General features: G+C 42.5%; 3 protein-coding genes across 5 annotated transcripts; all 3 read left to right on the top strand.

The window, feature by feature from the left end:
* The first annotated feature begins 895 nt into the window (after positions 1 to 895).
* LOC125765752 (cuticle protein CP14.6-like) lies at positions 896 to 3,150 on the top strand. Its single transcript, XM_049431195.1, has 2 exons — positions 896 to 1,152; positions 2,760 to 3,150. The coding sequence occupies exons 1-2, from the start codon at positions 1,144 to 1,146 to the stop codon at positions 3,147 to 3,149; spliced, it is 399 nt and encodes a 132-aa protein (XP_049287152.1). The 5' UTR covers positions 896 to 1,143; the 3' UTR covers position 3,150.
* Positions 3,151 to 8,246: 5,096 nt separating this feature from the next.
* On the top strand, positions 8,247 to 10,441 carry LOC125766197 (cell division cycle protein 23 homolog). The gene is made up of 2 exons (XM_049431925.1): positions 8,247 to 9,515; positions 9,590 to 10,441. Exons 1-2 carry the CDS (start codon positions 8,402 to 8,404, stop codon positions 10,321 to 10,323), a joined length of 1,848 nt encoding a protein of 615 aa, XP_049287882.1. The 5' UTR covers positions 8,247 to 8,401; the 3' UTR covers positions 10,324 to 10,441.
* A 156-nt stretch (positions 10,442 to 10,597) lies between these two features.
* Positions 10,598 to 12,412, top strand: LOC125766198 (CBY1-interacting BAR domain-containing protein 1-A). 3 transcript variants are annotated; one of them, XM_049431928.1, is made up of 5 exons: positions 10,598 to 11,311; positions 11,408 to 11,440; positions 11,515 to 11,784; positions 11,858 to 11,974; positions 12,127 to 12,412. In XM_049431928.1, the coding sequence occupies exons 1-5, from the start codon at positions 10,646 to 10,648 to the stop codon at positions 12,397 to 12,399; spliced, it is 1,359 nt and encodes a 452-aa protein (XP_049287885.1). In that variant the 5' UTR covers positions 10,598 to 10,645; the 3' UTR covers positions 12,400 to 12,412. The 3 variants fall into 3 exon arrangements, with proteins under 3 accessions (XP_049287885.1, XP_049287883.1, XP_049287884.1); XM_049431926.1 differs by having other exon boundaries at positions 11,858 to 12,010; XM_049431927.1 differs by lacking the exon at positions 11,408 to 11,440 and having other exon boundaries at positions 11,858 to 12,010.
* The last annotated feature ends 20 nt before the right edge of the window (positions 12,413 to 12,432 follow it).

The raw sequence follows: 12,432 nt of genomic DNA, 5'->3' as shown, positions 1-12,432 counted from the left end.
AGCACTAGCGGGAAAATGTCCAAATTGGTTTCGTAGCAAAGAAAAAAAACCCCACCCGTCTTGGCCGTTTGCTGAATGGCGTGTGATTTCTCATTAATCGTAACACGTAGCCGGTTTTGCTTATGTAAGAAGACGCCACCTTAAGAGCAGGTCGGTATGCTCGGTATGGGTCATCTAATTAAAGTTCTTGCCCGGTTGGCTTGGTACTGCACGTTGTACCGACGTGTGGTACCGCCCCGAACTGGGATCTTCCATCTGGGTGGAAGGCTAATAGTTGAGCGAAGGTCTAATCTTTGGGCAGTGGGGAAGATCCACAAAACCACGCGGAAACCTTTGGCGATATCTCCCTTCTCCGAAAAGGGGACTAGGGGAACCCTTTTGGGCAGGCAAGAAATCTTCCAAACTACCGCTCACGGATCTGCCATCGCCATCAACCGATAGGCGGCAAAGGGAAGAGAAGTGCAAAGAAATATTATGATCCCTCCGACACGGCCTTTTAGCTGTGTGGCGCTATAAGCCGCACACCGAAGTATTGAGCCGCATGTGATTGGTTGGTCGGAGGGAGGTAACTGGGCCGGGTATCTGAATGCTCCTTGCAGACGAGTGCATCTCATCTGTAACCGCGGGAAGCAGCGCTGCACTTGCACCGTTACAGTGTGTTTATGTGAGCGGGTTTACGGATTCGCACCCGCTGTGTGCCGGGTGGGGAGTGCAACAGAACCAAACACCCGACCCGGGGGGGGGGGGGGGGGGGGGGGAGACAGGAATGGCAAGAACACGCGTGTGTCTGTGTATTAGATGGCGGAGGGGTTTCCCCATCGTGGCGCGTAGTCTAGTGCCGCATTTAATAATAATCATATTCTTTTTTTTTGCTTTTCTTATATACATCCACTCTCGCTCTCGCACGATCAAGCATCAGCTGTGCAGAGTCTTCAGGAGGGAGTTGGGAAATTGAAGTCACAGTCATTCGAGTATAAATTCACATCGGGTGACCCATCATCGGTATCATACCTCAGCCAAGCATCCAGTGTGTAGCATCGCATCACAGCACAGTCCTTTTCGCGGCATCCAAACATCCCAACGCAGCCAGGATAACTATTCCCGTGCAGCAGTGTTCGTCATCAGTGATATTACAAAACAATCATGAAATTCGTAAGTGTTAATGGGGATGCTGAGGAAAAGTTTACCGGTGCAAATTGTGGTTGAACGTTTTCTGGGGAAAAGGATCGTGCATGTGAGAAGGAATACCTTAAGGACATTTCATCACTATGTGAGCATTGTGAAGTTTTTCTTCAAAGTAAATTGATGAGTGTGTAGAAACATACAGCTTTTGTTCAGCCAAAGTCTTATCGTCATTTGTGTACACATTATTGTAAAAGTGGTGTAAGAAGTAATTATTTAAGCGGCATAATTAACATTTAAAAAAAAGTTGAAAATTAAAGCAGCAAAACTACTAATCGTCTCTCAACAGAAAGGAGTATATAATTTGGAAAAAAATGTGAATATTAAATTAAAGTCTCTTTTTACTTAGAGACATATTGCACAGAAGGATTTTCCTGCAATGTTACACAACATTAAATTAGATTTGTTTTAAATTTTGGTTTTAAAACTGTTTGTCAGGTTTAGTTTGCATAAGCCAATAGCAAAAGCTTCTGCCGTGCGGAGAGAGCACTAATGTAGTTAAGTTTTTTTTTTACCAAGGCCAGGCTTATTGTTGAGTCGTAGATTACCGACGAGTCTATTTGATCTGTTGTTTAGTATTGCGTTAATTTTGCATATCTAGCGACAGATGTAATACTCAGTGGATACAATGAATTTACGCACACACACACAGTCATTAAGTCATATGTTCCCATGAAAGTTACAGTTGTTTGAAGACTTCGAAATCAATTCAATGTCTTTAAATGATGCTCACTGAGATCTAGATTTAAAATTAAAAAAAGAATATTTCTTAAAGGGATTGAAAAGCTCAAAATAGAAAAGAGCTTTAACTCTGCGAGCTGTTCGCAAAATAATAGATATTTTTCCTAGAAGCTACACTTTGCTTGAACGAATCGCTACCCTAACGACACTCTCGTTCGTTGGTCAATAAAAATAATTGCCCATTTATTGAGGACATAATGATAGCTTTACTCCAGACAAGCGCGATACCTCATTGGTAAGGCACACGTTCCTCACAAAAAAAAGGAATCTCAACCGTGCAAATTAACTGTAATCTAACGAGCGCCCGTTTCACGAAGCCCCGCCAGGCCAGGGGAATCAATCTTCCCGCGATCCGATTGTCCTGATGGGCACATTTGCATCCGCGTACCAATGTTTGCTGCTACTAATCGTTCAATTACTGCCAACTTCACTCATCTTGCGCTCGCTCGTAAACCATCGAACGGGGATCGATCGATCGATCGATCGGTTGTACGATTGGTTCAAGCAGCAGCTGTTCCCTGTTGTCGAAGGAGATGGAAATGAATTTGCGTTGCGTTACGTTGCGTTATTGCAACTCCCCCGATACCGATTGACATTCGCCGATGCGGTGATACCACTAACTCAGCGCACACTATCTGACACACAGAATCTGTCAATTTATTGTGCATGGAAATTGCGCAAAGCAGCCGGGTTCAGTTGCAAACGCCGAAGTGTGCAGCATGCAACAATGAAATGATCGCATTCCCGGCGGGTGCCATAAAGCTTAACATCCATCAAATTATGGTTCACACTAATCACCGTCCGGCATTGGCATGTCTTTCGCGTGTATTCCACAGGTCGTACTACTTGTTGCCGCACTCGTTGCCGCTTCCACGGCCCAGATTCGGCCACTGCCCATTCCGCTCGCGAGAAATCCAGCCGTTTACGGTGGTCCCGAAGCGAGCGCCGTCATCCTGAACCAGGTGTACGAACCCAACCCGGACGGTTCGTACATCTACAGCTACGAAACGAGCAACGGCATCCGGGCCGAGCAGCGTGGCTTCCTGAAGAACCCTGGAACGCCCGGTGAGGCGCAGGTCATGCAGGGTTCGTACTCTTACACCGGTCCGGACGGTGTGGTATACACGATCAACTACATCGCCGACGAGAACGGATACCGTGCCGAGGGGGCCCATATTCCGTCCGCGCCCCGGTACAACCCACGCTATCCTGGCCAGTTCCAGTAGGCAAGGTTCGGTGGCGACCTCCACAAAGACTGAGGGGAATTGATATTTATTAGCTAAAAAGATCGAGCTGCTAAAGATCACTCCTACCCTTCGGTTCCAATACCGTAATGATACGATGCCCATCCTCAATTCTTCATCCCATCCGCTGCCGTACGTACGTTCGAGGACAGCACAAATTTCTCGACTAAAACCATTTCCATACTGATCGGTCACTTCATCGCCGAACCCACCAACAGCCATTAGCAGCGGTCTGTGAGCGAGTACTGTGATTTGTACTGCGTCTCATTCCACAACGGTTCAGCCGCCACTTCGCCACTACCCCAATATCGGCCGATTGTACGGTGTGACATCGAAGACATTTAGCCCTGCCGGACGGACCGGTGGCTAATGATGGCCGATCGCATCCGAGCACTTTTGTAAAATAACTTTATACCCATCCCGCTTGACCGGCCGCCCGCTGGCCAGTATACTCACTTGTTTATGCATCCATTTGTTTGCTCATGCAGTTGAATATTGTATTACGTACCGATTTTAATAAATCACGCAACAGCCTTCACAAAACAGGCCACAACCGAACCGTTTGTCTGACCCTCCGGGTTGCGTAGGTGGTTAATTTTTCCAAAGAAAGAACATTTTGCTTTGTTGTGTGCTGATGCTAGTTTCTATGCAAATTGCTAAAAAGTGTTATCTTGTTTAAACTAAGTTTCTAAAAAGTAATCTTTAATGTATGCATTTGTTCGTCATTAGCTGGCATTAAAGTTATTTACTTTTTGGAAATACCTATTTTTGCAAAAACCTGTGTAATATCAAGAAAAATTTTACCGCTTTTGTCAGTTAGTTAGTTAGTTGTGTTAGTTCTATCGTGATCGGAACCTAATAGCTATAGTTAACATTAAAGTGCATTGTTATAATTAGAGTAACATTTCTAAACTTATTAATCTTCATAAATAATCAATTTCATTGCCTAATCTTTTCTTTTATTTGCATTAAGAAAACGAATAATATCGTTAACAAATTATTGACACAAATCTCTTTGATTTCTATACGCTCGACAAATCATTTGCCATTAATTGGTGCGCCTTAATGTAGACAAATATTCACACATTTGTCGCATTTTTTGTTCATATTTGTGTTAAAGAGGTAATAATATTTTAGTGTAAAATATTAAACTTTGATAAGTACTATATGCTTGATATAGATGCCAGACGATTTTACGCATAAAAAAGGCTGTAATCCTGTCACTAAACGCTTCGCAATTGTCGCGTTTACGAACACGTTTACGAAATTTGTCAAAATTTACAAGTTGATGTATTATTATGCGAATTTGTTGAAATAAGTTTCTTTTCACTTAAATAATGCTTTAAATTAAAAAAAAGAATACAAAATCAAAAAAAATCAAAAATAATCTATAAATTTCATCGACTTCATTCAAACATGAAGTTAATTACTTATTATAATTTTCTTTGCTTAAATTAATTTAATTTCATTCAAGATTATTTTCTCGCTACCGGGTCGATTAAAAATGTAAACAAACCTTGCACGAGAAAAGTTAAACAACCTTCAAGTCGTGTCAGAATCGCAAAATTAGTTTGGAAAATTGAGCTACTTTTGTCGCTTTTGCAAATGCGACAATTGCTAAGCATGTAGTGACGGGGTAAAATAATAGTTTTTAACTGTTGAACGCCTAAAAGTATGCACTATCATCATCATTGGCATTTTTAAAATGTTCTTACTAATATTCAATGACAAAAATACATCTACTATCGCTTTGTTGTTTAAGTAAACGTTTATAGTGAAGTGAATTTTCTTTTTTCTAGGGATGTGATTCTAGTTGCTGGTTGAAAAAGAACAAGTATGATAACCAAATAATCATCATGTAAGCTAAAAATCTATAACACCTGTGAAGATAATGCAACCAATTGTTCCCCAAAAGCAGAATTAAATTACCACATTGGTTGAATCATTCATTAAACCAAAACAGTTGTGTGACTGTGTTACGCTTCTGGTTCCGCTACAATGTTCTCACTATAGTGACGGTAGGCGTAAAATTAACGTTACATCCGTTTAGTATTGTGTAAAAATTCACTGAGGTATATCATTGCTTCATTGCAAACACAAACAACAGATCTAAAAAAATTCGGATACCTACGAATCTGTGCTGATAGTGCTTCTCTCCATTTCAGGTGGTATTTCATATCCGACCCGGTTTTCAGCACAGTCTCGCAATCTCGAGGAAGCGATCAACAGCGATCACTACACCAGGCGCTAATTACTACGGCACATAAACCATTAACGAAGCAATGTAAACCAGACTTCCACCAGATGGGGACGGAAGTGGAGCTGATGCACATATTTCAAGAATTTGCTAGATTAAGAACTGTTTCTTTGAAGTTCTTTCTGTGTGCCTCCATATTGCATGCATTGTAGATGTATGTTCTAAGAAATATTTTGTTAAGAACCACCAATACCCTTATCACAGGAAGTTGTTTTCTCCATCAGTAGTGCTGCTTATCGCAAACAAACTTTTACAGGCGGATAGCAAACAACAACAATATTTACTCGTTAACCTGGATCACTTATTTTGCGACTATCCCGTACCAGCACGTTCACCGAAATCTCGTGTCCATTCCCAGTGCCATTGCATCTTCACCATGTATCATGCCTCATCCAGTAACCGTTTACGGGAAATAGATGGCGCTAATCAGCACGGAACACTTCTTGTGTACACTAGCGATCAGCAAAAGTAAGTGAAAATGCGCTACACAATGGTTAACGTACTCTGGAAGGCTGCCGTAAAAGCACCTTCGGCACCTTCAAGACACCCAGTTAAAGGTGTGCGGCTGGTAGTACGTACTACTATTTTGTAGCTGCTGCTATATGGCACTCTCACCAACAACATAGTATGGATAGTGTTCGGTGCTAATTAGAGCATACTCTTCAATTTACACTATGCACTCTGCACAATCGTTCAATTTCTGCAGGTGGGGCATCCAATCTGTATATATATAGGAACAGACGGAACGCTAGCTTGTTCAGAACAGTTGTCTAACAAGTAATATCAGTTCTTGCAAGTGCTGTGTATCGTACATCACTAACTGGTGCGCCAATCATGGAAATAGTGTGTCGACTACTAAAAATTCTGTGCATAGTTTCGATGATGGTATTACTCTTTCCTGCAGCAGTAGTACTATCACCCGTACCTCAAAATGCAATCAGAACGATCGATGCCATTGATCAAGGACCATTTCTTCAGGCTCATAGAATACGCCAGAGAGGACATCATCGAAAGTTTTTCCCAGCACCACCGGCCATTACTGGAAAGTAGTAGCACGTACACGATAAGTTTATACTAACGTACAACATTCAAATATAGTACAAAGATTGGATGGATAGCAAAAGAGCCAGTGAGCTACTACACATTCTTCAAATAATTCGACCGTGTGTTTGGAATCAACTGAACCATGCTCAATGCAAATTTGATTAGCACCATTTCCTATGCGTATCATGGAAATCGAAGCTCTATATAAACTCGGTCACAACAGCATGGTAGAACCCATTCATTGCAACCATTTGTCTGCTAACAGTCCAGCGTTACCATATAGTTCTCCAGTTCCACGTGTTCCACGATGAAGTTGGGCATTTTTGTTCTCCTTACCGTACTGCTGTGTAGTACACTGTTTGACACCGTCGCTGGCCAGCGATCGAACGGTTTTCCAACGTACGACGATCATCCCTCTCCGTTCCGGTTTAACAGACCAATCGTAACGCGAAAACCACGGCGCAAGTTCTTTCCAGCACCACCAGCCATAGTGGGATGAATGGTGGAACAAACGATCAACAGTGCCTGGCATAAAGTGTACAAACATTACGGGGTGATTCAAGAGAGCAGTTCTCTTCAAACAAAGTATAAAAAGGATCGAACGAACGATAGCTGAACAAAGTGACACTAACAGGTCTTCGCTAAAGGAATGTGAACCTGCTACTACTGAGTACTGTGTGTATATAGAAAATAACTTTGGAAGCTTTTAAATGGACCGAAACAAACTTATCTATAGGTTTATTGGTGAAAATGTTGCCTGCGAAAATTACACTAAAGCAGCATTAGTGGTGCTACTATGAAAGTATACAATTATTTATACCATTGTAATTTAGTTATACATTTTAATAAACAAAATCTTATGTGATAAAAATAATGCCTTCATTTTTTTTTTGAGTGATTTACCATGCTTCTTCAAATGATCATGATCATCATAACCGCCAATCTTCCTGTCGAATGGCGCAAATCAATTTTCGCGTTTGGAAAGCGATCGTTTCTCAATTTTTAATATCAGCCAGTACTAGTCATATCCGTGGTGTCTTTTATAGTAAAAAAGAAAAAGTTTTGCCCGACTTCAATGAGATCATGTATATAGATCACTCTTGTGTAAATCGGTAGTTGTTTTTAAGGATACCATAGTGTTGACACCATAGGGTGGCCCGGTGGTATATGTGATAAACGGCGTCAGCCCACACCGCGGAACTGGAGATCAAATCCCATCCGAACCGTCCCCCCGTAGCAAGGACTGACTATCCGGCTACGTGGTAAAAATAAGTCTAGTAAGCCAGAAATGGCCGGCGTGACCTGTAAGGTCGTTAAAAACCAAAAGAGAGAGAGAGAGTGTTGTCAAACGTTCGTTTCTTTGTATGAATCTGCTAGATTGGAAAGATGTAAACCATGTCATATCTACGGTAAGAACGTGAACCGCGATCTGGACTAACAAATTGGAAGATTTTGAACTCAGTGCCTTGTGAAATATTCACCTGAGAAATATTGTCTAAGTAAGCAATATATGAATATTTTGTAACTGGAGCTTACATTTTCCGTTCTATGCAAATTTTGATGACAGGGTTGTCCAACATATCCAATTTAGTAAAATGTTTGTTCGGGTTAGTGTAAACATTGATTGAGACAATAGTAAACGAAGTAAAAAGTTGAGAAATTCCTAGTTTGTTGTTACAAACACAAATTTAACAATTTTTTTTCACTTATCATAAAAAAGTAGTGTTTAAAAACACATTTTTTATTTTATTGCAACAACTGTCATCCAAGCTGGACTGAAGCAACCGCAACGCCTCCGTGAGCTGTCATCAGCCGTAAAACGTAAACAAATCGCTGACAACTCGGTTAGAGACCGCGCCATATCAACAAAATCGAAAACATTGATGGTGCATTATAAAGCCGGTTTTGTCGTCAATTAACTTTAGTACTAAACATGGATCCTCCGGTTGATGTAAATGTGGTTAAACAAGACATCCTTGTCGGAATGGTCGAGTGTGAGAAACGGTGCTTGATGCAATGCACCAAGTGGCTTGCGGAATTGAATCACGGTCTCTCCGAAGCAACGGTTGAGCTGCATGGCAATGCGGCCCTGAAAAACGTGCACGGTGGAATCGAGGATTCCGAGTACGATAGCTACTTGCTGGCGAAAAGCTATTTCCTCGTACGAGAGTATGACCGGTCGGCTTACTTCACGCGGAACTGCGTGTCACCGGTGCCAAAATTTCTGCACCTGTACGCAACGTACATGTCGAAGGAGAAGAAACGACTAGACAACATGACCGACAGTTCGGTCGTTAGTTCGGTGAACCATGCGAAGGATTTTTCCGAACTATTAAGCATCCTGCGGACGGAGCACAGCCAACAGTCGCTGGACGGTTACTGTCTGTATCTTTATGGTGTCATACTGAAGAAGCTCGACCTAACCGACATCGCGGTGCGAGTGTTTGTCGAAGCAATCAACGCCGAACCGATGCTGTGGAGCGCCTGGTTAGAGCTGGCACCGCTTGTAAACGATAAAAGAATGTTGGAAAGCTTGAAGCTACCGAATCACTGGATGAAAAGCATATTTGAAGGTTATACGTACATTGAGCTGTTCCAAAACGACGAAGGCATCAAAATCTTTGAGCATCTTCAAAAGAATGGATTCAGCAAGTGCATCTTCATACCCACCTTGCTTGCGATCGCTTATTCGAATAAACGAGATGTAGATCGTTCGATCGACATATTCCAGCATCTGCAGAGCGTCGATCCATACCGGCTAGACAATCTCGATTCCTACTCAAATCTGCTGTTCGTCAAGGATATGAAAACGGAAATGTCCCATCTTGCACACAAGGTGGTCGAGATTAACAAGTACAGCCCGGAAACGTGTTGCGTTGTGGGGAATTATTACAGCATACGATCGGATCACTATAAAGCGGTCATGTATTTCCAACGCGCGCTCAAACTAAATCCTCAATATCTTTCGGCCTGGACACTAATGGGGCACGAGTTTATGGAGATGAAAAATACCAATGCCGCTATTCAAAGTTACCGCCAAGCGGTTGGTAAGTTAGTGGACATGATACGAATGCAAATGATGTGTACTCAATGCCATGTTTTTTTTTGGTATTTTTTGCAGAGGTTAACAAACGAGACTTTCGGGCGTGGTATGGACTGGGTCAGGCGTACGAAATCCTTAAAATGACGTTTTATAGTTTATACTACTACAAATCGGCCCAACAGTTGCGTCCGTACGACAGCCGCATGTTGGTCGCACTGGGTGAAACGTACGAAAAGCTCAACAAAGTGGCCGATGCGCTCAAATGCTACCAGAAAGCGTACAACGTGGGAGACATCGAGGGTGTTGCGCTGTACAGCATGGCAAAGCTGTACGAAAAGCAAGGCGAAACGGAAAAAGCTATCCCTGCGTTTATTAAGTTCTGTTCCGACGACAAACTGATTGCCGACAAGGCGTCCCTGTGTCACGCGTACATGACGCTCGGGAATTACTACGAAAAGATCGAAGATCTCGACAAGGCGTCCTATTTTGCGTACAAATGCTTAGACTACGAAGAAATGAAACGGGAAGCAGAATCCTTGCTGAAAAGCATTGCCAACAAGCGAGCGCATAAGGCAACTACGTCCGGGGCAGCAACCACGTCCGGAGCAACCAAATCTGCTGAGGATGAAAATCGGGATAATGATGCACCGGATACGTACGGTGGCGAGGATATGGAGATGGATGAAACGAATCTTTCCAAACGGATTGACAGTGCGATCGGCAGGGACGAAGAACCGGGAAACAATGAGCTGGCAGAAAGTTCCGGGATGCACGAATTCCACATGGAAGATACGTACGATGTGAACGAATGAAGGAACAAACATCTCACATTCTTTTGGTTACGCCAGTGTTTAGTTAATACGATTAGTTTAGTTATAAGTTTAATTTAATAATAAAAAAATGCCTTATGAAAGGAAAAACTAGGTATTTTTAAAATACTTTCACTATCCACAGGCGTTTGACAGTGACAGTATGTTCCATCGCGGAGTAGGCTATACACTGGTTGCCAAGGAAACGGACCTTTCGCAACAAATCATTCCATACGATGCAAAAAGTGTTTGCTTGCTGTGCTTGGTGTCCGAAAAGTACGTCTGCATAATAATAATTATAACCCAAACGTAACCCAAAAAAAAAATGCTTCGCAGTGGAAACACAACGACGATACTATGCGAGGAACAAGCAAAATTTATCCTCGACCGCATAAGCACGGTTGAGAAACATTTCGGTGAGTTGTGTGGTGCGTTGGCGGAATACACGCGCAAAATAGCCCGGCTGCGTGATAAAACGGACGAACTAGCGCACACAACGCAAGACTACTGCGATGCGGAAAAGTTAAATCCGACGCTTAGCGGAGCACTTTCCAGCATGGCTAAGGCGGTAACGCTAATGGGAGATTTTCACGATACGCGCGTGAAACGATTGGAAACGAAAATCGTTGCCGAGCTGTCCCAGTACGAAGCCGTATGTAAACATTGCAAGGAAGACGTGAAGGAAGCGCTGTTGGTGCGGGACAAGGATTTGGCCAAGAGGAAACAGCTGGAACAGAGCAAAAGCCGTAACGGGCGGATGAAGCGTAACACGAACGATACGGAACTCATTAAATCGAATCTGGAGGTCGAAAAATCGTTAAAAGAGATCGAACATCAGGTCGAGCGGTTCGAGAAGCAAAAGTTGCACGATCTGAAAGAATTGCTGCAGAGCTTCGTGTTGATTGAACTAAAGATGCACACGCAAGCGGTGGAAGTCCTTTCTGCAACGTATCAGGACATAAGCGAGATAGACGAGTCGAAAGATTTACAGGTAAGGATGTTTTAAATACCGGCAATGGATAGGAAAATATTCTCTCACGTCTAAACGTTTCTATAATTGCCTACCCAAACAAACTGGATTAAAAAGGCCGTACACAAGGAATTAAAGAGACAAAATCGGGTAATTAATTATGCCCCGCCGTTAAAGCATCTCAAAAGGAATGCGTTTTAAAGCGACTATTGCTTTCCTTTCAGCAATTTAAAAAAATTCTTCAGCAAGATACCGTCCCCGACCGTTACTTTCTACAGCGCATCAAGAGCCAATCGATGGGTGCCCTTAACGCCACGCTGGCTGGATTTAACGCTGGCCGTAAAAATAAAAGCTTAAGCTCGAACTCGCTCAACTCGTCCCAGGAACAGGAGCAAGAAATTGGCACGGAATCTATTGAACAGCAGCACACACAGAGAAAGATTACAGCTGCGAGACGTTCAAACAAAACGTCGGTCCAATCGATCGAATCGTTGGTAAGATGAATTTGTTATGAAACATTTCGTTAATAATCATACAATTTTGTGTGTGGCGGATTGTCTTTTGTAGGATTCTTTAAAGCGTGATTTGTCCTCAGCGTCCAGTACCTCATCCGACGAAGATGATAGCGAGGACAGTGAAACGCTAACGGATGAACAATCGGACACTCTGGTAAAACCAGCGAAAGTAAGCGTTTTGAGCGATCATACGAAAAAGAGTCAGGTGGATTCAACGTTTAAAATTATCAAACTTAAAGACTATAATCCTTAGAATAAGCTTTCTACCAGCTGTAGGGCAGATTGATAAACCTTGATCCGTGATTTTGCCGTTCGTTACAGGGCAACAATATTCTTGCGTCTGTGAGGAAGTATCGAATCAAGAATACGATTAAAGCGAACGTTAACTATCTAGAGAAGTCCCAGAACCGTTCCCTAGCGACCAGCCTTGTTGAATCGAACCAAACTCTATTAGGGACAGTAACTGTTACTAGCCTATTACGTTCTATTTACTGCTGGTTACAATCGGTAACTAGCGGAATCGTACCGTTACTATGGTTAAATGGATTTGCTAACAGTGCCCTTCCTACTATTTACGTACCATTCCAACATTGAGCAATATATCTTCACGTTTATACCCGTATCCAT

Source organism: Anopheles funestus, chromosome 2RL (assembly GCF_943734845.2).
Source record: "Anopheles funestus chromosome 2RL, idAnoFuneDA-416_04, whole genome shotgun sequence".
Taxonomy (NCBI): Eukaryota; Metazoa; Arthropoda; class Insecta; order Diptera; family Culicidae; genus Anopheles; species Anopheles funestus.
Note: the sequence above shows the minus strand (reverse complement) of the source record. Positions and strands in the feature narration are given on the sequence as shown.

Bases quoted from the DNA above. Each gene is read 5' to 3' on its own strand.
- LOC125766197 (XM_049431925.1), top strand. From the start codon at position 8,402: ATGGATCCTCCGGTTGATGTAAATGTGGTTAAACAAGACATCCTTGTC. The intron at 9,516-9,589 runs GTAAGTTAGTGG...TATTTTTTGCAG, and splicing joins AAGTTACCGCCAAGCGGTTG to AGGTTAACAAACGAGACTTT.
- LOC125766198 (XM_049431926.1), top strand. From the start codon at position 10,646: ATGCTTCGCAGTGGAAACACAACGACGATACTATGCGAGGAACAAGCA. The intron at 11,441-11,514 runs GTAATTAATTAT...CTTTCCTTTCAG, and splicing joins AATTAAAGAGACAAAATCGG to CAATTTAAAAAAATTCTTCA. The intron at 11,785-11,857 runs GTAAGATGAATT...TGTCTTTTGTAG, and splicing joins TCCAATCGATCGAATCGTTG to GATTCTTTAAAGCGTGATTT.